The 24,213-nt window shown below is 36.2% G+C and overlaps 1 protein-coding gene across 3 annotated transcripts in view; it reads right to left on the minus strand.

The window, feature by feature from the left end:
- The window catches only part of map2k5 (mitogen-activated protein kinase kinase 5), a 59,910-nt gene that overhangs the window by 33,083 nt on the left and 2,614 nt on the right, over nt 1-24,213 (minus strand). For 2 of the 3 annotated variants that reach the window (XR_002921726.2, XM_024295519.2), the window contains exons 3-13: nt 23,592-23,659; nt 19,886-19,955; nt 19,384-19,424; nt 17,296-17,363; nt 17,164-17,212; nt 15,713-15,780; nt 9,291-9,330; nt 9,109-9,177; nt 7,714-7,795; nt 6,948-7,009; nt 4-52 (exon numbers count right to left, since the gene is read on the minus strand). Coding sequence is in view for 2 of the 3 variants with exons in the window: in XM_024295519.2 (XP_024151287.1) it covers nt 4-52; nt 6,948-7,009; nt 7,714-7,795; nt 9,109-9,177; nt 9,291-9,330; nt 15,713-15,780; nt 17,164-17,212; nt 17,296-17,363; nt 19,384-19,424; nt 19,886-19,955; nt 23,592-23,659 (666 nt within the window). In the remaining variant the exon portion in view is untranslated. The remainder of the gene's footprint in view (nt 1-3; nt 53-6,947; nt 7,010-7,713; nt 7,796-9,108; nt 9,178-9,290; nt 9,331-15,712; nt 15,781-17,163; nt 17,213-17,295; nt 17,364-19,383; nt 19,425-19,885; nt 19,956-23,591; nt 23,660-24,213) is intronic. The other variant, XM_024295520.2, reaches the window with a different exon arrangement.

Consider the following 24,213-nt stretch of genomic DNA (forward strand, 5'->3'; position numbering starts at 1 on the left):
CACCTCTGTGAAGAATCTTCAGACTCCACAGATATGTCAGGCCTTTGACTACCTGCAGACACAGACAGAGCAACAAAAGATCAAACAATTCACTGAGAATTGTTATAAATATAGCTTAAACAAATGTCCACAGCACCCCTGAGAGCTTATGGAACCTCCCAAAGCATCAATATGAGACGACTTGAACACTGACGACATCATTACTGCGTATCAGTGAGATGTTTGAAACACCACAAAGAAAGACTTAAAATTGCAAACACTACTGATAGACCCTTAAATATTGTACTAAAACAAATAACTACAAAAATAAAACAATATTTCTACAAATGTATTCCTAAAGATAAATGAAACAAAAATAATGTAATTTTGGCAAAATGTAAAATAGGAAACTATTATGTTTTTGATTGAAAATAGTAAAATTACAATTGAATATAAAATATTTTGTATTAAAAAGACATCAAGATGTCACTATATCCCATTTATAAAGTTTATCTGAATGTTATAAACAAGACTAACACTAAAAGTGAAGTTTCATTCGCTATTTTTTTTTAAAATAGAACAATGACAGCCTGAGCTTCAAAACAGTGTTTTTTAGATGTCTAAATTCAGTATTCCCTGGGAATTACAACAGAAAACTCTTTTGCATTCCTACTATTCATGTTTATGCATTCTCGCCTGGGGACATATCTCCACATGGGGCAACGGGAAATCGAACCACCAACTTTCTGGTTGAAGGACAGCCGCTCTACCCTGCTGAGCCAGCGGGTTAAGGTATCACTTCATTTTCTAGAATGATAATTTTTTACATTATCCTCAGGGTGTGCAGCAGACTACATCATTGCTTTTATGTTAGGTGAGTACAAAAGGTTTCCTAAATTTTTAGTATTATTATTCGACTAGATGATTTTTAGTCAATTATGGAAACCATTTAACTTTGCAAAGTGCATATTAAATACATTAACTGATCAAAACAAGTTAACTTGATCTACCTCACCCAAAAAGGAAAGCTTTTCACTGGAAAAGTGATTACCATCATAATTAAAATGCCTTGGCTGTAATTTGGTTAACATAAATCGATAGTGTTTCTTGGGACAGATACTTTGATCTTGGAAGATATTTTATTTTAACTAAATAAAGTGGCCCTTCAATTAGAATTGTCTGTTGTGTCAGCAATAGCAGCTTCAAAACAACAATGACAGAATTGAAATGACAGTGCTGAAGTTAAAAAACTAGAGCCAAAAACAAAGATTTTTTTTTTTTAATTCAGTTTAACCCTTGTGTGGTGTTCGTATTTTTGTTACTCTTGCAAAAGAGATTTGTAATCTCAATAAGCTTCTCCTGGCTAAATAAAGGTGAAATAAAAAAAAAAAAACTTAGCAAGTGGTTATGGGTCTGGTGGACCCGCTAGAGTTTTAGGTTTTCAAAACGAGTGTAATAGAAATGCATAGGGTGGGTGTACAGTATCAATGAAAATGTGTTTTAATTTATGTTCTTCACAGAAAATGAGCCAAAGCCAAAGAATTTCAAGTTGTAGAAATAATGAATTATTTAATTTTTCTATTGATGTAAACTGAAAACGGGTCCCACAGACCTGAACACCATACAAAGGTTAATTAATTCGATCAATATCATATGTGTTGTTGGTGATACAATTCAGTCGATATTTGTTCATTTTGAAGGATCTGATTCACTGATCTAAAATCCATCTTTAGACAAAACTTCAACCAATGTAACTCGGAGATAAATACCTGTTACTAAACTGTGCAGGTGAAGTTTTCCAGATTCCCTGTATCTCTAAGATCGTTCAATTTCATAAAGTTCAGCCCAGTAAAATTATGTTATAACCGATTTTATAATTCGATTCAAAACTTTCTTCAGACAGATCAATCAGGTTGGATAGTAGGAATATACACTGTGTGCATTATTATTATGCAAGATACTATTTTGATCAGATAATAATTTTATGCAATTGACAACATCAAGCCCTCAGATGTCCCTCAGATATGAATCTGAATGCATATTGGCTTCAATGCATATCAGGTGATAGGAACTTGTGTTACAAAGGAGGGCATGGCCTAGAAAGGTCAAAATCCTATATAAAGGTGCGCATAATTATGCAGATTCTTCTCCTCGAGAAAAATGAGCTGAAAGAGAGATTTTACTGACCCTGACAAGTCAAATATTGTAAAAAGTCTTTCAGAGGGATGCAGCACTCTTGAAATATCCAACATACTGGGGTGTGATCACAGAACTATTAAGGGTTTTGTTGCAAATTGTTGATGAGGAAGCAAAAACCTGTGGAGAAGAGAAGATGCTAATCAACTACCAAAGATTTGAGAATAATCAACCGTAAAGCTATAGGAATCCTTTATCCACCAGTGCTGCCATATTCCACAACTGCAACCTAGCTGGAGTGTCAAAAAGTACGAGATGTTCAGTTCTCAGACATGGCCAAAGTCAGAAAAGCTGAAACCAGACCACCCCTCGACAAGATACACAAGTTAAACATCAAGAATGGGCCAAGAAATGTCTCAAGACAGACTTTTCAAAGGTTTTGTGGACTGATGAGATGAGAGCGACTCTTGATGGGCCAGAAGAATGGGCCTGTGGTTGGATCAGTAATGGACACAGAGCTCCACTTTGACTTATACACTAGCAAGGTGGAGGTGGGGTGCTGGTGTGAGCAGGTATCATTAAAAATAACCTAATTGGACCTTTTCATCTTGAAAATGGACTCAAGATCAAGTCTCTGACCTGCTGTTAATTTTTAGAAGACACTTTCTTCAAGCATCTTTCAAGTCTGTGTAGCAGTCCACCCTTGGAAAACAACTGTGATAACCTGTGCTGACCATTTGGTCATGTGGAATGCCTTTTTCAAGATTAAAGGCTATTCTTTTACAGCAAGGAAGCCATAAGGTCTCTGAAACCCCTACCTTCCAATCGGATGTAAGCCATAAACCAGCAGGACCCTGACTATTCACTTTTACCATTTGAATATTTAAGTTTGAGGGTTAGTTTACATTTTGGATTGACCAAGTGTGTCGTAGTGGTACAACAATAAAATGAATCCTCAAAAATACAACTTGCCTAATAATTCTGCACACGGTGTATAACAATTCATTGATTTAGTTGAAAAGTTTCTATTTAGATTGGAAGAACATGACTGCACATTTTAGAGCTCTTGTGGGTTACAATCACGTGTTCCTATGTGGTAATAACTGGTTCCCGAGGCTGAAAATTATTCCATTATTTTATATCAATACGGGCTCCGAAACAATCCTTTTTTTTTATAGTAGACATTAAAAAATACTTTTTAGCAACATAAGGAGATAGGACTGTGTTGATCTGTCAACAGGGAAATTGATTTGTTGCCAAGCTCTAAATAAAAGACAGTAATGTAAAACAATAAATAACATTTATTAAAAATAAGTGTCCACTGTCTATGAGGTGTTGAAGAGTCACAAGAAATGTGCATAAGACATTATCTTAGAAACCTTGGTGTTAATTTTTCCATTTAAACTTTTTCACAGGCAAATCTCTTAAAACCAATTTATACAGACACACGCAGTAATAACGTACTCATGCAGGCAATTTAATAAAGTTCAAAAAGCACTAAATAATTTGTTAGATGTGTGTCTTTCTGTTGAACATCACTTTAATCAAGTGTGTTAACATGTCCGCTAACATTGACAAAATCCTTTTCTTGGAATCATTCAAGGATTTTAAAACTAGGTATTGAATGAAAATTACTTTTTGAGTGTTTGAGAGTCAGATTTTGAGATCTGCAAGTGTGAAGTTTTAGTTTATTATATAACATTCCAGTGATGACTTTCTAAATATTAACAGTATTTCAACCCCTTGCTTTGTTAAACAAATCTGATATGAAGACATTCCAGTTTCATAAGGCAATAAACACAATAACTTAAATACATAAAGAGGATGTCATTTCATGTTAATCAATCTAAATGAATTACATTAATCTCTGGTTGTTTCCTAATTAATCCAAAGTGAGAAATGATTCCAGCTTCAAGGTTCCCATCAAACACCATTAAAATACAATATCCAAGACAAATTAAGAGAACAAAAGCTCTGTGAAGTCCTTCCTTGGCCTGCCTTGAAAGGTTGTGGTGTGAGTAACACAACTGGCACGTGTACCCTAACTCGCACCCTCTCTGTGCTTTTCTTGAGTGATAATTAACAAGTGTGACAGGGGCACAGAGAAATAGCTGTGAATTTGAATTAGCACCAACTAAATAGCTGTCATTGTTTGATTACGGACAAAGTTAAAGGATAGGAGCAGAAAACAAGGGCTGGAGACGGAGGGAGGGGAATGAGTGTGGAGAAGAAACACATTAATCAACATCAAGGCCACTTCAATCAAAACACTAGTTTTAAATGAGGAAAAAAAAACAACTGTGCTTTATCAATCCTGCTTCTGTCCACCAAATATAAACAAAAAGCTAATAGAAAATTCAAACTTTGTTTTGAGGAAATGCAATGACTTTCTGCATGAGGTACAAAACAAACTGTAAGCCAAACTATTAAGGTTGCGAGCTGTATGGCCTGCAGGCAATGTCTATCCCTGCTGTTCTATCCTGACCAGCCCTCACTTACATGCCCCACACTTTACCCCTCTGCCCCTGACACTCTAGTCAATAGCAGCACATGGCAAATTAATTTAAAAAAAATCAATTCTGTTAGTTATATCACCATAGCAATGATTTTATGTTTTAGTTACCTGGTTGTGATTTTTAAAAGAATGGGGAAAAGTAAACTTTTGGATTTTCTTGGCGATGGAGGTTCCTACATTCCTACTATGTTTTCATTGTGTGTCACATTTTTTCATTCACCTTCGGCCAATGATTTCTTTTTTAAATTTGAAAAACATTTCTGTAAAAATGAGCAAACAACAGAGGAACTCCACTTTTATGGGCTTGCCACACTTATGCTGTTCAAAATCAACAAATTCTAATTCCAACATTTTTTTCCAAGTAGCTTCTCAACGATGCTAACAGAGTTAGGAGGTGATAGATTGCAATCCCCAGTAGGAGTTTACATTTAAAGCTTGAGTAAATTGAGTTTTCATTTTTTTTACTTCTATAAGTGTTCATTGTCTGTGGGGTCATGTCTTGTGTGTATTAATGGAGGGAGGGGGGTGGTTAAGTGGTGGCTTGGGTTTCTCTCTTTTTATTGATTTGTTTGTTTGTTTGTTTCTGTTTTTAATTATAAAGTACTTTGAATTGCACAAGTATGAGGAGTTTTTTTAAAATAAATTTTGATTGATTGATTGATTGATTGGTGATTTTTTTCTAAAGTTCAAGATGGCAACCTCATCTCAAGGTCAAAGGTCAACAATACTTTGGTGATGGTTATAGGCTACAGTCAAATAACCTTAAATGCTGCTGTGCTGCGACATTAATGAAAGTTTTTCAACAAATTCTGCAGGTGACCATGCAGAGGCATTTGTAAATTGGAGGCAGAAGTCACTTTTTTCACGCTGTGTGGTGGCCGCTGAGGTTTTAAGAAAAAGTTTATATTTTATGACGAACCAACAATGTCTCTGTAAAAATTGGCAATGGTCAGTGGCCACCCGGGAACATTTTTGCAATGGCAGTCCAGTGACGGGCGGGTATGGCGCCATTATACAAAATCTGGCGACAGGTGAGCGCCCACAGGTCGGAGCAGCCAGAATCACCAGCCAGCAACAGCTCTGACTGGACGGAGAGTAAATGTTTCAGAACGGCAGCCGTCCATGTTAAAGTGCCATCAGCCATCCTGTAGCTAGCGGGCATTCTGCACACCTGTGACTGTAACATTAATCTGGTGGCAAGTGTTTTAAATTTTGTGAAAATTTCTTGAACAAAAGTTTCCTTTTCTCATATTCTGAGAAATTATAAAAAGTGCAAAATGTCACACTTGCACAACATGGGCACCAAGTCATAGGTGCTGTGGTCATCAATAATTTTAAAACTTCCTTTGGAGATCTCCAACACGTGTTTTGATTTTGTAAGTGGATTTTGAAATACTTTTGGAGCTCCATTAGAGATTTTGACCACATTCATTTTTTGAAAGTTTCTCCAGCTGTGATGTGATCATTTTTTGGTAGAATGGGGCTCGTTCACAAAGTTAATTTTTTTACAAGGTACTAGGTGCCTGCAAATTTTTGTGAGTTTTTGAGTATATGGCAGGGAAGCAAATTTTGTTCAAAGGTAAGAAAGTTGTTTTCAAAAAGAAAGAACTGGTGCAAAAACAAAAAGGTCCCTGCAGTCCAGGACTGCTGCGGGACGGAAGAAACTGTGGCTGATGAAAGTGTGTACATAGTCAATTAAAAGAAAAGATGGTTTCCTGTGGTAAGAAAAATGCTGTTTTTTTATGTGAGAATATAATCCAGAAGCTTTTAAAAAGTAACAAAAAACTGCATCACACAAAAGTAGTCTAGAAAATGGTGGAAAAATCTCTTAGAAGGCTGCAGAGGATTTTACCTGGTTAACAAGCTCAATAAAAATCGCTCTGATGGGAGGAAACCTTGGATAACAGTGTTTGTCTACTCAAGCACAGAACTATTTATTGTCCAATAAAAAGGTCAATAGCTAACTCACAAATTAACATTTGCATTTTTTAAAATCGTTTTTATTTTTACTGACATCAGTGCTCATAAAATAGAACATAAACCAAAGGAAAAAAAAAGGTTATTCAAAGAAACTCAACATTTTTCTCTTCCTCATTTAAAAATCCGTCATAAAGAGAAATGAACACTAATTAAAAAAATGTGAAGCAAAACAGGTACAAAAAGATGTATTTACACATTTTTTCTATGCACGTACGTGAACTTCATTAACTGTTACTCTACTTTGTAAAACAAACACAAAAAAAACCTAACCAGCTCTTAGATGTAATTTTGATGCAACTTTTTCTGCCTAATAATGTTATAGAGTTTGTGTACGTACCGCCACAGCAATCCTCCCCAGCACATGCTCTGGAATTTTTTTGTAGACATCCAAAGATCCACCTGTATGAAACAAACTGATCAGTCACCCTCGATTGGTACAACATTGATGTATCTTATTGTGAAGTCTTTGAGAGTACTGGTGTTTTGAGAGCACTCTGTGTGATGAAGAGGAATTCTGTTTTCTCTAAGCATCTGCAGCTCAAATGTCCCCATTTGAAGAAGTTCCCACAAGGCAGGGTGTTGTCACTTTACATTTTACCTCAATTAAATCTCTATATTCCTAATCTTTGAGGAAACAAAACCTGGACATGCGAATCCACGCGTCATATTAGTTATTTTCTCTACCTAACACTTGTGTAATGTACTTGTGAACGTTTTTGTATTGGCATTAACTTCCCTGTTTTTGAAGGTCTTCAATAATTGAGTGCAAGTCAAGGAAAGTAGCACAAAGAAAGTGAGTTTAGAAGTTTAAAAGACTTTGCTGAGATGCTGGAGAAGGTGTGAAACAAGGGAATTGCTGTGTGACCACACACTTGGACAAATGCATACCTGAAAACACACTCACTCCCACCATTCAAAGCACCCACATACAAATACATCTACCAATGCACTTCAGTTAAAACTCATCACACCCTTGTAGCTTTTAGCACACGGCCATGCTAAGCAGCTCACAGCAATCAGAGCTTCCCTTGATCTGCTGAAGTGTAAATGGTCACTCAGTGGAGTATTTTCCTCACATCCACAGGAAAAGATTAAAAGCTTACCATCCATAAATTCTGTGCATATGGATATCCTGTTCTCTACAAAGAAGGCACTGAAGAACGTGATGATGTACGGGGAATCGCACTGCAATGAGAGCAAAGTCTGTAATTATGGATGAGCAAAATCAAAACTAGCTCATGTTAACCTCTAAATGCCTGTTGTCACAAATATGCAACAAACCACATTGAATCCAAAATTACATAAATATAGCATCAACTTTAAAGTAAAAACACAAGTCTTTTTTTTTATAGCTGGAAATAAATTTAGGCGTTAAGGGGTTTAAAAGGTGATATAAATACCAACCTTTTCACAAGATAAAACCAGTTACGACAGAGGTCCCTATAGTTTATCGCAGGAGATATGTGGTAAAAACAGCCCGAGAGAGGTGAAATAAAGTAAGTAGGAGTACAGATGTTTTAAGGCTCTGAAAACCCTCACTACACACTTTATACACTGTCTGAGTCATGAACATTTTCCCACCTTTCTCTCTTGTTTAAACTCTCAAAGTCCAAACTTTCACAGAGAAATAAGTCCAGAATTACAGGGATGAAAACAAGATCTCCTCGTGATACAAGATTTATGTAAACTGATCACAGTTTGTACAGCAGACAGGCACAAAGGAGTTTGATTGACAAGGTCAACATCCAATTAGGATGCAAAATTGCACATAAAAAGATTTGCAGAACACACTGCAAAAGGTGAACCACGAAATAGCAAGCGTCAACTCTAGGAGGGGTTTAAACACTTGTTTATAGTATTTAATAAGAGAAGCATCTAAGAATGTATTAATAAAAGTGAACTAATAATATTAATAATATTTTGTGGTATAATCTACAATAACATGGGCTATGTCCAAATACCCAGGCTTACCCCTGACTAGTAAAAAAACTATATAGTGCTGGACTATGTAGTGCCCTGGATTTTAACATCAATTCAAACAGCATTTTTAAACAGCAAGTATGACGTCACTGATTTCACAAATGAAAATCTAATCTAATCAATACAAACATTTCACAACGTCTATTTATGAATCCATTGTGTTCTGATGTTGAAAACATAGGTGGTTTATTTAAAAATTACATTTAAACACATTTTTTCTGCAAAAACAAATTTCAAACGCAATGCATTATGGTCGATATTCAACAATGTAGTGACCAGCGATGCACACTGCTTTTTTGCAAAGACTTCTGGGAAAATTTCTAAGGCACTCGATTTTGGAATTGTAGATTTGGACAGCACTAAAAAATGGCAAACGCACAATGTAGTGCACTACATAGTGAGTAGTGAATTCGGACACACAACATATCTAAAAGATATAACTTTGAGTGAAAAGTGTTTTTGCTGTGTGTTTAGAGGAGTAAAATGGAAAGGGACAGACGCAACTAAACAACACTAACCTTGTAAAGAATTTCTAATTCTGACATAATTTGCTTTTGTAACTCCACAGTAATATCCAGAGGAATGACCTATAAACAAAGAAAGAGGAAAATTAATATACTCATTTAATTACCCAATAATGGAAACATTTTAATGCAAAAGGAAAAGATATGAATATAATGTATAATGAAGAAATGCTCACCTTGACAGCTAAAACCCGTTTGCCAAGAACATGGTACGCTCTAAAGGGACAATACACAAAAAAAGAAATGAATAAAACTCAGGACATAAAGAAACAAAAACAGACTGTGACGCAGGCAGACATTGAGCCTGTTTGGAACCAGGTGCTTGTTTGCATTCTAGGTACTGCAATCACTAGAAGACAGACACAAAAAGAAACCACGTGTGAATGCATGATTGAGGAAATATTAACACACATAATAGCTTTCAGGGACACTAGCAGGCATGTTCTCCCAACAATGTGAAACTCTGAAAAACTTAACCTGCTTGGATCCATCATTCACTCAATACCTTGTGATAATCTTTTGTTACTTTTGAATTGAGAGTCAACAAAACAGCTACAACAGCATCAGCAGCAGCAGAGCTCTAATTAACCTTTGACTGCTGAGAGTCACACTCGAAGACATTTTGTAAATATTAACTAATGAGTCATTTTCCTGCTCTCCAACAATGGGATTCCTGGCTCTATTTTAGCCAGACAAAAAGTATAATGTGTATACACTGAACATGTAACCTATGACAAAACCCTTAAGAAACACTTTCTGTAAAGAACATCTTTATTTTAATTAACCCCTTTACAGAAGAAATTTCACAAAGATTTAAAATATATGAATAAATAATTTCCTTTGAATGTCTAACAGCAAGAATAATTTGAGTGGTTTATTTAACAACATTTTCTAACAAACCACTAAGAAAAATTAATTAAAAAATGTTGATTTGTTTACAGATTGATTCACAAATAACGGATGTTGGTTAAATATAATATTTTTTTTATTTGAAAAAAGAAAAGACTATAATTCTGTTGGGGATGTACATTCATCCTACTATCATTGGAGTTTTGTTTTTCACAATAAGTTTATTTTAAAGAGATTTGCTCATTTGGATTTGATTAATTTTAATTGATCACACATGACTACAAAAAGTGCACAGAAGGATGGTTAACTTGTTGAACCAACAAAAAACGTCCCTATTTGAAACATCGGTGGCAGCAAACTGGACATCTTTTTTTTTATCATTCACATTAAAACCTGATACAGCTGCCCCCAGCTCTAGTTGTTCCAGACAGAGTTTAGGGTTGCAAGCAGAGGTCACCGACAGGGCCCATAATGATTTAATTAGCCTTAATGCCAGGAGCCGGCTTTAGTTACCGCCCTTGAAGGTTAGTTCACAGTAGCAGTGACAATACCTCAAGACCTCTTAACATACAATCCTCAAGGACAAACACTGTCCAGCAGCTGTCAGGTAAAGGGAATGATGCTGGCTCACTGAACGTCACACAGACTGGTTAGCTGTTAAGTCAGTTCTGTATATGTGACACCCGAGTGCCTGCCTGTCAACGAATCGTTCAGAGTGCGTCTATGATGCAAAGTGTGTTTAATGTGGCCAACCTTAAAAAGGTCAAGTTTCTTCTCAATGGGACTCATTCAAACTTGCTCGATCTTTATCTTTTGACATCTATACAAGCTGCCTTTTGGTTAGGGCTGCCACTATTAGTTGATCAGTCACGGTTATGTTGACTATTGAAATAGCCGATGACTAATTTGATAATCGATTAGTATTTGATTGTTTGTTTTTTTTAAACCTCAAAACTACTGTGCACACTTTCTAATGCCATGTCTGCCATTGTCTTTGACATACATGCGTAGTAGTGCTACTCCAGGTCAGTGGTGATGACACAGAACGTTCTAGGACGACTCGGGTACCATAACAACATACCAACGGAGCTTGAAAGTGAGGAAACATTAAAAAAAATTAAAAGAAAAAAGGGTCCAGGGCAATATCTGGTTAAGATGTGTGTTTTACATCCAGTCCACATTCGAAAAATAATTGGTGATTAATCGACAATTGAAAAAAATAATTTGCGTCAGCCCTACTTTTGGTACAAACTCATAATCCAAACCGTCATCTCTGAAGTTGTATTATTCTTTATTATCTGATTGATGAGACACATATGACTGAGTAAAGTATTTTGAAAAAAAATCTGAAGTAGAAAATCCAGCCTTAGAAATAATAAGCAAAGTGCAAGTCAATGAGTAAAGCTTTTCAGCTCGAACAAAACCTGTTTCTTGTTCATCACCCTCGTGTGAGGGTGATGAACCTTTTTTATTTTAATTAAAATGTTCTAATTTTATAGCCAATGTGCTTGAAAGATGATGGATGTCTCTCGATTCAATTACAGAATTGACACTTTTGATTTTTTAAATATACTACGCACCATCTTGACCCAAAATAAACTGTGGAACATCAATGGACACACTGATGATGTTTACTGATCAGGCTAAATTAAAACTCTAGACATACAGTAGTATCTTCATAGGGTTGTGTCTGTCTCACATTAAACCAAACAAAAGGGGCAAAAATGGTGATCATGTACACCAGCTGTTTATTTTAATACACTAACTGTCATCTGCAAATCAACAATTGTAAGAGATGTTAAGAAAAAACAGGAAATCATCTAAAAGACCAAAACAAAAGCCTCTCAAGACATATTTTATTGCTGTGGGTGAAGACTGACTTGTTGGTTACAGCTTCATTCTCACACCGTCCTTGACCACTTCAAGGCCGACTGTCCCTGTATGAGTTACAATGACAGTCTTGTGACAGCAGGAAACTTGGAGACAAGGTTACACAGGCTCCCCCTGCCACTTCCCCCTGATCTGACCTCAGTAAATGTGCCCCATTGCCTGGATCTTATTTACACTCCAGCTCGCTCAGTAATAAAAGCTCCATCATGCAGTATTCATAGGACCTCTCTTGAAGTTAAGGCTATGGGTTACTGAAACTGGCCTCCTAGATAAAGGATTACATAAATATACATAATATAAAGTCACAATAATAATAAGTCGCCTTTTCCTCTCCCTTACTTTTTCAGCTCGGGCTGTCTTAACCGTTCTTCTAAATGGAAAACAAGTAAATATCAATTAATTTTGCATATCACAATTTATTGTCCACCAGGATGTAATGAAGTCTGACAGGTGACCAAATGGACATAAACAATCATCTTTTCTAAGGGTGTGAAATGTAATACAGTCACTAAAAGAGTAACAACAAGCTTAAACTTTAAGATTAGAAAAGAAAGTAAGCGATACAACTCTTTGTTCCAGCAGATGTATAGAGTTGTTGCTACACAAAGACAAAGAAAAACGACACCTACTAGTTGATGTTACTATAACTGAGGTGTTCTTTCCTTGCTCACTGTTCCAAGTGGTTAACAATAAAACCTGTGTGCTGCACATGATTAAGAATTACAGTAACGTGTCCAACCAAGTAATTTAAAGACCCACTCTGATCATCTTTAGATATATTTTAATAGTGGCCTTTGAATTATGATTATGCCATTTTTAGCATTTTCTAGGACAAAGTTTTTGCAGAGTAGCAGTAGTTCATTAGAAATTCACCTCTAAGTTGTGGGCGGTAGCACTGGCACAGAGAACCCCTCCCCTTCCTGTCACCCATCTGTTTACACGCCTCCTGCCAGCTTACAGCCCCTCACATCCTCAACCTAACTTTCCTGAAGCGATAAAAAGGGCAAAACAATATTGGAACTATCTAACTGTACAGTTCAAGAAACTTGGCAAAACATGTATTCATGTGTAAAACTATATTTCCTATGGATTCATATATTATCTGTACATATTTCATTAAAATGTGGTGAATGATATCAGACATGGGTATTTGATTGCATAAAATTGAGCTTAACCACTAATTAACTAACAATTAAACATTCAAAGTAATAATATACTTTTCAGGCAAATCTATGGCCTTTTAGCTTAAAATATTTAAATTGTTGTTATGTAAAGATGCTAAGATGCTATGTAAAGTGAAGAAGCTCAACAGGAGCTCAGAATGAAAAGATTATTGGATTAAAAGTTACAAAGAGCAGGCTTTCTGGGAAACTTCTAGAAAGGTCTGTCTGGTAGTTAAAGCCTTGTTTCCACTGAGCGGTCCAGCCCGGTATGGTAAGAAGTGGTACGGTACGGTCCAGTTAAATCTGGCGAGTGTTTCCACTCAGTTAATCCTCGCTTCCACTAAACAGTTTGTTCTCACGATGCATGCGTGGTGTAGACCGCTAGCGTGTGATTGCCTCATTGTAGTGCAATGACTAGAAAATCTACAACAGTGGAGGTCATCCAGCAGCTTGTCTTTTTATTGCTTTACTTCTGGTACATCGTGTGGAACAGGGATTTTATGTAGTTTGAAAGACGACCGTGGGAGGGATTGAACTCTCTATTTGGAGGGCTAAATGAAGGGGATGGGACAAGGGCTAGGGAGAAGGAAAGAATTCGGAATGGGTCTAAGTCTGGAGGAAATCCTAAAGCTGTGTATCTTCAATACCAATTGTCAGGAATCAATCTAAAACTAAAAGCATTTGGACACACACACACATTTTAAAAGTGGTAAAAGAAGCATTAAGATAAAAGAAGAACCATGGAAGTGACGTCAGACAGCAGAATGGTGTCTTTTTTTTAATCAAATGAACAAAAAGATCTAGAAGAAAAAAACAGAACTAACTACTGTAGCTAAGTAGCTGACACCACTGTCACAGCTAAGCAGATGTTCCTGTTTTTCTGATGGTCTTTTATTTGCTCTGCTGGATCCACGGGATCCACAAAAACACTCCTCGTGTCCTTGTTTCTGTATTTATAAACCATTGAGCCTGTTAGATTGGTGGACACTTGGTAGAGACAGTGTAATAAAAAACAACAGTTGACTTTGATGGATGGTTTGGAGAACGTTCGGCTATGAAGAGCTGCACTGCTGGTAACAACCAATTGAGTCTAAATGGCTCTGGGTCATAAATGGGCCAAGAGGTTAAAAGGAGGCAGGATTTCATGCAGAGAAAGAGTGTTTGCAGTGACGCACTGACATTCTTTGACTCAAATTACACTGGAAAAACAAGGAAACACATGTACAATGCAATAGCATAAGTATTTATTACATGTGGTTCCTTTGAACCTCTAAAATTTGAGGTGTTTCACATATAACTGCTTTGCTCTTAAACTCCCTTCATGAATAGTTGTCAGCTATTAAGATTTTTTTAAATGTTAGTATCCTTTTTATGGTTTTATGTGTTAATTTGTAAATCGTTTGTAATGTTGATGTGTACTACAAAGCCAGAGTGAGATGATCCTTTGTAAATTTAAGAATTACTTGTGTTTGTCAACTATTTCTGGGAGCACAAATGGTTGATGATTTGTTTTTGTTCATAAGGAGTTTTTAAGAATTACCAAAAAGGTAAATGAATAAAAGATTGTTCTCTTTATACATCTAAATGCATCAACAATAGTCAATTATTGGTGCCAAGAGTATGGGATAAGATCTTGTTCCAGAACACAAAGTAGTGGTCTTGTGTCAGAGAACCATAAATTATCTATTAATGTAATTAGCTTTATAAAAAAAGTGCTAATGTCAATAACAGAAAGTCTATACCGTGCAGTCATAAGGCAACAACAGTTTAAGTGTGATTTGTTCAGCATGTTATAATTTGCTTACTTTATCTTTTCAGCCAAGAAACTTCCTTTGTCAATACACATGGATTTTGTTTTTGCTGGGCTAAATTGACTGAAAAGTTGTTGACTTTGCGATATCGGCTTTCTTCAGTGCAGTGTAACCACTTCTGGTGCCAAACTGATGACCAATCCTTTTCTGTCAAAACTATGAAAGGCCGGTGCCTTTATAGAACAATTTTTAAATCATAAAACGGCCAGAAAAGTACCAACATAAAAATATGAGACTGTGCTTTCGATCGGCTATAAGAAATGTACTAGTTTTACTGGAGACTGTCTGATGAAAGCTGCTCTGTCCGGTCAAGGTTAGCCTGAGCAGTGATCAATACCTCGATCTCAATAAAAGAGCTAAACAGCAAAGAATTGATGGAAGGAGAAAACACGAGATAAGAAAAGAAAGATAGAAGGAGCAACACAAATGCCAACCTTGTCATAACGCTAGCAGGTCAACAATACATTTGTCTTTAGGATGGAGCTCTTCATGGTGGCAGGTAAAGTGGTGAGCTATAGAACGATTAAGCCATCGGCTGTCACTTCTTACAGTGCCAAATCAATATTTAATATGTTTGCAACCTTCAAAGCAGAATAAATAAATGAAGGCACAAACCAGCCTGATAGATGTCACACCAAACAGAAAGAGATAAATGGACCACAGAGGGAGAGGTGAAGAATACCGAAGTCTTTAGAGGAAGCTTTCTGTGGAGTAATATGTGACATTTAGTCATAAATTCTGACCAGAAAAACTCAAAAGGTTGAACTCAACCCAAAACTATCCACTGCTACGAGAACATTATATTATAACTTTAACTTCTACATCAGTATCAACATCCTTTGGTGTCTGGTTGGTGCTTAAGTGTCAGAGGTAACAAATGCTTACTTGTAAACTGTGCCTCCATTTCCATGGCCAAGCAGCTCCTGATAGTGGATATCTTGGGCATTTATCTGCTGATCAACAAATAAGTGTAACACAAGAGTAGTTAAGTAATAAAACGACATAACCCATTCAACTTCTGACCTGCATTAGTAATTTAAGAACAATGGCATACAGGGGACTGCAACATGGTTATCTGTAGCTATAAATAAGTCAAGCTTTGGGTCATCCCAAGTTCAGTGTCACAAAAGAGAACAAAACAATAAAACAAAACAAGGGGATCAATACAACTATCGCTCTTTAATTTATAAAAAGGATATTGTGCTTTGGTGAGCAGAGCAGTGACGGATGTGGAGTTAAAAAGTGATTCATCTATCATTCTAGTCTACATGACCATAGATCAAAAAACCTATTTCAAGTAAGGGACATTATTTTAACAATGCTTGCAATTTTAGAATCTTTGATCCATATAGAGTGGGGCAGAAAAAAAATATGTAGTGCAAGTTGTCCCATTAAAAAAGATGAGAGAGGCCTGTAATTTTTCATCATAGGTATATGTCAACTATGAGAAAAAGAAAATCCAAAAAATCATATTGTCAGATTTTTAAAGAATTTCTATGTAAATCAAGGAAGAAAATAAGTATTTGGTGAATAACAAAAGTTTAGCTCAATACTTTATCATATTATATATTGTTCTTAATGATAGCAGTCAACGTTTTCTTTAAGTTTTCACAAAACTGTTGTTGTTATTTTAGCCCATTCCTCCATGTAGATCTCCTCTAGAGCAGTGATGTTTTGGGGGAGAACTTGTACAATTGGTGGCTGACTAAATATTGTTTTGCCCCACTGTATATGTTTAATAGACATTAAATTTCTTCATTGACTCATTATTTAGAAAGAGGACTAGTGCAGTTAACCATCTAGCATCTTCTGTAGATGAAGGATCTTTAGGTTTGGGTAACCTTACTGACCTAAAAATAATAACAATAGTAATAAAAAAATAACCTTTTCATTCATTGTCCACAAAATTAATCATTTAGAAATGTGCTTACCAGAATTTGAACAGAAAGTAAGTATATTTGGATATATTTAAAGATCAGTAGAATCACCTATTTAATTCTTTGATGTTTAGTAATAACAAAGAATGTAGGAAACAATTCTTTTATTTTAGTATGACTCAATATCTATAACCAGAGAACACAAAGGACCTACGATGACAGAATCTAAGGAACTTTTTGTATGAGTCAAAACAATGTTCCAGTGAATCACCAAGATTAAGTAAACTCACAAAAAACTCACACAACATCAAACATAAAAGCTGAGAGATAATTAAAAAAAATACAAGGTTAGCTTTTATAATATAAATATCAGTACGTACAAGAATAAGAATCACTGCAACACAACAAATGTGATTACTTTTGAAGATGAGCGAGGTAAAGAGAATGAGACTCACTCACCTGCCCATTCGTCAAGATTTTCTTGAGTTCAGCTGAGGACTTTTTTAAGCTGAAGAAAAAAAAACTCAACTATGTTCAGAGAAAAACACACAAGTTCCAATGTTTCATTTAAAAAGCGAGCAGAAAATTCACCTGTTGTTGGCTATGGAGTCAGACGCAGCATGAGTGCAGTCACTGGCAGGGTTAGATCTCGTATTGACCTGAAATGAAACATTTGAAATGATATCAAAGGCAAAACCCAGAAAGAATAGTTACTAATAATGACATGCCAAAGGAAGAGAAGAATTTAAGACAGTTGTATCTTCACATAGGTAGTGGTGGGGTGAAAATTGATATTTAGAAGAATCGATTATGATCCATAAGTGATTCTAAATCATTTTATGAATTTTAAATAATTGATAATCAAAAAATGAACATGATTTAAAGTAAAAGTAAAAGCATTATTCACTTGGGCATTTTTGAAGGGCACATAAACTCGGCTGATCATCTAGATCTTGTCATCCAACCAGCCCAAACTTCGCTTGAAACGACCATTTGGAACCATTTTGGCTTTCATAGAGTTGAGAGTCGATTGGATAAAAGTCATGCAGTGTGTAAGTTCTGTCACTCCAAAATTAAATATGTAGGGAACACAAAAAATGGACACAATCACAATGTGCAGCTAGCTAGACACTATTTATTTAGCTTGACGTGAGTTAAAGAGCGTTTCATTAAAGCTGGTCTAATGATAAAACGTAATGTTATCTTATTTAAAGTTGTTGAGTTCAGGGATTTTTTTTTAACCTTTTGATGCTTTTGATTATCAAACGAAACACTTTTCATGCCAGAATGTTTCTGTTCTCAATAAAAGTTAAACAAGTGTACTGATTTTGACTTAAAAATGCACTTTGGTGGAGAAAAGTAAGTCATATTGGTCTAGTGTCTTGTAGGAAAGAGAAGCATTTCTTAAATAAAAAAAAATAAAAAAATGCACATTGTTATGCATTGATAACTGATTCATAATCGAATCGTTGCCTCATTAATCGCAATCGAATCAAATACTGAGATCCCTCCACGCTCCTTCTCTTCACACAGAGTTAGAGCAAATTACAGCTTCAGCAGAATAGAAATAATAGATAATGGTCAGCAAGAGCTCAATGAAAAATGAAAACATTCAAAATGTGATCAATCATGAAGGACTCTGTTCCTCCTATCCTAGATCTATTTTTTTCTGCATCCATGTTTACTCCAAGGACCTGCATACTTATCCCAGTTATTGAACACAAATGAAGAGATGAGAAACTAAAAAAGAGGGTACTAAAAATAACTCTAATTGAGGTCAAAAGTCCTATCTGTTGGGTCCAAAAAAGGCACAGAGATTTTCTCTTTAATTAGTGCCCAGGAAAACCTAATTTCAATGGAACACTGGGCTCCCCTAAGCCAATTACTTTGGTAATAAACCAGGAGAAAATAAGAGGAAAATCGCCAAAGAACTAAAGGTTTTTTTTAAAGAACACCAACTTTTCAAATTGGACCTCTGACCTTAAAAAGCTGAAAAAATAGGAGAAAAAGAAAGAGCCCACAATGAAGTGGCTGTAACCAAGGCTCCTATGAGAATACATTAAATAAAGTCGTTTTGGTATTTCTATGGGGGTTGATTTTATCATTGAAATGCAGATGGTTATAATGTGGATCAGTAGGAGAGACTGAGGACGTGTCAAGTCATTTAACCCATGATAATTAGCAACGGCTTTCAATAGCAACATATGCCAAACACAACATGGGAAAGATTCAGTGAAAGGCCATTTGGAGGCTTGTAATGACAATTTCACAGTCGAACAATGACGTGCTCTTTACAGCGCAATTTTTCTCCAGTCAATGCTGAAAATCCCCCAGTGGTAGGGAATGAGAGAATCCTAACGCTCTGAAGGGGAATCAGATTTTCACACAAACACCCTAAACTCGACTGACAATCCCAGAATAAGAACCAAGAACACATAAAGACCGGGTAGGAGGAGGGAGAGCGAGAGACAAGCCCCAAGACATGAAGGGCCAGATATCCCCATGCATAAACATAGACGCTGAGAACAAGAGAATGAGTGAAAGAGAAGGAGAGCCTTGACTTCAATTGACATTTCAATAAGTGGAACACAGCGTTACCAATCCATTTGACTCAACTTCCCATATCCCCTCCCCTCCTTCCCCGTGTAAGGCAGCTGAAACAATTATTGTGATACTTACCTTCAGGCCATGTATGTTCCGGATCCCTGGAGTCTTGCCGGCTGAAACAGTAATTGACTAGATTGTAGAGCACATCACTGGACCTTTTACAAATGTGTTGAAAAGAAATCAGCTCTTTATAAGTAATGAGAAAAAAAATGAAATGAGGGTTATACTGAAATTTGTTGTGGACATGAAGTGATTGAGATGCTGGGCTCTTGAGACACTTGAGATAAATACAACCAGGCTTAATAAAAATAAAAGAAATAAAACTGTAAGGAGTTTAAGAAATGTTTTACGTCTTTGTCTTTAGGGCTGGTTCATACTGAGCAGGCCACAACATTAGAATTATGTGTTGAAATGAGATCCTTTAAGAATTAAAAAAAAAAAAAAAAACTGTGCAGGAGGAGTTAAGGAGATGTCCTTGGTGCAAAAATATTTAAGCTAACATCTTGACAAAGCAATCATAATGTATTTGTTTAACATGGTTGATGCTGCTGCATGTCAGGAAGTGTCACTGTACCTCTTGGAAAAATTTGTAGAGGATCTGGGAGCAGTCCATTCATGCGCTGCTCATTCACTGTGTTTAAATACTAAAGAACAAAACAAAAAAAAACACATTTCTATGTTTTGCATCAATTCATAAACAGTTTTAAATCTACTTATTACACCAATTCAAGCTAATTCACATATAAACAAACACAAATAAAGGCAAATACTACATTGTCTTGAGTCTGGGGAGGAAGATCTGAAACTTTGATTGATTTGTGATTTGTAAATACATGCAAAATGATTATTTCACCAGAGTCAACATGAAGCCACAGCTAAGAAAATTATGAAGATTGCATACTGGGCTTATCCTCAAAAACTCTTGGATTAACCCTTTCCTTTTTAGGTCAACAGCTCGCCTAACACAATAATTCACAGGACTAACACAGACATACACACTCTCAGGCCTCCCAGGAAAGCAAACCGGTAACTGATGCTTCCGTTTCCCGAACCATCTGTTCAAACTGCGACTGTGTGCGAGCACGCGGTAAAAACAGGCCTCACACGAGACAAAGACACTTAAGATGTAGCGTACACATACATGAGTTAATTGTGTTTAATTTACTGTCCAATGTGTACTACATGCGCATGACAGCATTATGCAAATTTGCGCTCTTATTTTGGGGGGGTGGCAGAAGTGGAGGGGACAATGGGAGCAGGAATTGATCAGAATGGCTACCCAAGTGGCACAGCTGTTATTAAAAGGTCTATTTATCACTGTCAGATCCCCTTCTTCGCTCTTAGCTCTCTGCCTTCACCCTCCGGCACTTTCACTTGGCTACATTTCTACAATGGGACTAATACTTTAAAAAAAAAAAAACTAAATGACACGCTGTGTGTGTTTGAGGTTGCAAGAGAGGATCAGGCTTCACGTACATTTAATTTTCCGCTCAGCTAGCTTATTGATTACAGCAGCAATTACCACCTAATCTGTAGTAGGTGTGTTATTAAAAGAAAATTTCCATTCTTGGCCAATAACTAAACAGCGTCCGATCCCAAATACCATCACTCAGCCTTAAGGGACGTGTGCGAGAACAGAGAACGCATGAGTCTCCTCATCATTTGCACACTAAGGGGAAACGAGAGTAAAAGAATGGTGGAATCAGAACAACCATCTCCAGGGGAGCCAGGAGAGAAAGAGATGAGGTCATGTTTTTTTTAGCACCTGACATGGAGCGGTCTTTAACTTTGAACAGGGGCGTCTGTCTTTCAAGGCATCGAACAATGATTATACATGCCTGGAAGTCTACCCGGTCTCCCTGGATCACAAGGCAATCAATGTTTTTTCTTTTTTTCTCTGATGGCGAGGCCTTTCACAATAAATGCCCTCTGTACGCTGATGTCAATTAGGTGCCGAGTTGGTGCATTAATTTTGTTCAAACATCACAAGCAAAACTTTTTAATAGAAAGTGTTAAATCAAGTGTTAAGAAAAGAAAAAAACATGTTTTATTATTTGACAGCATGACAGTAAATTTATAATCAAAAACATACCACAGACAGAAACAGCAGCACACACGAAGTGACAGGCTAAATAAATTATCCCATCTTTCACCTAACATGCGGTTCCCCTTAATTCCTATTAATCTCACATAATGGCTGTCTGCTCACCTGGAATTAATATCACTGATGTCAAAATCCACTGAGGTCTCTATGGAGGCCAAATGACAACTACAGCAAACAACCACAAATAGAAAAAAATGCATACAAAGTAACTGACTAGTTTAAATTATATTCCAGTGAGTTTCAGTATTTTCCAAGCGATCAGCAGCTTTTTATTTACTTGGCTGTCCCAGGAGAAGAAACCCATTACAGAGCTCCTGGATTTATTTGACACAAAAAATTCACAAATGGATGTTCTGAGGGTGCAAAGAAATGCAGAGTTGTTACAATATATTTGTTCATGGTACAATGAATGTGTGTCAGGGTCATACATTAATATGCACTCCAGACATGTCACATCATCACACGTAGAAAGAACTAAGAGCTGAGCGGTGGAACGGCTCTCTAAATCACCGGCATCAGCAATTATTAATAAATAAAAATATATGGAAGAAATGAAAAACCCCAAAAGGATTAAATGATTTGTGTATTTGTGATGTTTTCAATTATTGTTCATTTCACCTGACATCCATCAAAAGAAGAAAAAAACATAAAAGTGTTAAAAAAAGAGCTGAGGTCAAAGTTTTTTTGCGTTTTCATTTAGGATTTGCAACACAACATCTGCCTCAGTTTGCATAACTGCTACCCAGTGCTACTTAATGATTAAAAAGCAACCACAAGTGATAAAACGGACAAAAAAAAAATAAAAAAACAGAAGAGTGTAAATTGTGCCTGTGGCAGTGGCAGCATCATTGTGAGCTGATGGGGGGTAAAAGACATCCATAGACGAAAGTAGATTTTGAACACTTCTGGAGCCTGGAGGGGGGGTTGCTCTTTAATGAGGCAAAACTTTAAGTACTGAATAATAAATAATAAAAATTGACAGTTCATTTAGTTTTCAGTGTACCTCATAAAAAACCTCATTATGTGCCATTACTCTTACTGTCCATGGCATGATCAGTAAATATGGTGGAATATTAAAATAGATTGCAGTACCCAGTGGAGATTGAATGGGTGGAGAGAACAGTGTCGACGCTTTAGTGGATTTGGAAGTCATTTTCCTGATCATCAAACTGAATTCTGCAATATGGTTGATACCACTTAGATGGTAATTTTTCAAGTTCTATAGAAACTGAGGGGATGCAGATAAATACATTTCTAGTCTTCTGGACTTCCTGAGTCCAGAATCACTTTTCCAAAGCAGTTCCTATTCTACATTACACATTTACAGCCTCAACTAAGTTTTCCAAATTAGAATGAATACAATTAATTTTCACTGCAACCCTTATTATCTTGAGAAACAAATTTTAGAACTTAAAACCCAAAAAATAGTGAACATCAAAGATATTTTCTTTCTTAAAGAAATCGTTCAGGGCTTGGATGTCAATTAAACTACACAGTGTAGAAAAGTATGTTTTTCCATCAAAAGTAAAGGCGAGGGTGAGATGTGACCTGAATGTGAAAGTCTTTTACCCGACCTTCGTTGATATCAAACAAAGTCCAACTGCTTCAATGGTAAAGTTTTACTGTCGGAAACTTCTAAATTTAACATAGTAATTGAGGTCTGTCGAGTCTGCCTCTTTTGTTTTCTTGTAGTTTCTTTGACCTTGATATGAAGTTGCTGAGACACGTACTCCTGAAAAGACTGTGTTGAATACTTTCGCTTTATAGCATCCTTTTTCAAAGCAGAACAATGATCCTAAAATTATTTGGGAATGCCCTTATGACCCTACCAACATGGAATGGAAGGTAATAATGCTTCTCCCCTCCTTCACATATCTCAATTCTTAAAAGGTAAGGAAAAAAAGAGCTCTTATAGGTCACTATACTTGCTGATGGCAAGTCAAAAACATCTGAATACAAGTACTTGTCTGCCTCAAGTGCTGTAGAGCAGAAACAGCTTTCTTCCCCTTTAAAATTTCAATAACGGCAATATGTTTTGTAACGTCCAGATTGCTAAAACTCTTAAAGAATAAAGAATTTCTTTGTTCAGTGACTCTACTTACTTTATTATTCAAAAGGGAGATGGTCACCACACAACCTCTGGAAGTTTAACACAATGACAGAAAAAAGTACTTACGTATGACAACATGGCTTTGAGCTCTTCATCACTTCGGACAGTGATTCTGTCTCCCACCTCGTCTTCATCTTAAAAATGATGAGAAAACAAAAGAAGGATTACAAACTTACAAACAGTATAGTGTGGCAAACATCCAACAGCTCAGGTGACCTTGTGAGATTCACTGAAGCCCATTTTTTAATCCTCCTGTCAAAAATGAATAAACTCAAAGTTTGCCAGCTAAATACTGTATATAAATATACATTTATAGTTTATATTTTTTTGTTTTTGCAGCTACAAGAGTTTATCATCAGTAATCTTGATTCACAAACTACATAAGCTAAAATACATTAAACGTCTACTATAAACACATGCATGGCTACATGTACATTGATGAAATGCTGCAGCGCTCCCTGTTCTTATTCCATGCTGTTAGAATAAGGATGTCAATGTACATTGTAACACAGAAAACAGATAAGAGATGTTTTTAAAGACAAAGCAAAAATACACAAGCATTTTAACTTATAAAATACGTTTATCAATACAAACTTGCACTAAACTTTTGCCAACTAAAATTCTTTCTTTTCTTTATTTAGTTTATTTGACAGGGTTCGTGTATTGGAGCATTAATCAAAGAAAAGAT

This window comes from Oryzias melastigma, linkage group LG3 (assembly GCF_002922805.2).
Source record: "Oryzias melastigma strain HK-1 linkage group LG3, ASM292280v2, whole genome shotgun sequence".
NCBI classification, from domain to species: Eukaryota; Metazoa; Chordata; class Actinopteri; order Beloniformes; family Adrianichthyidae; genus Oryzias; species Oryzias melastigma.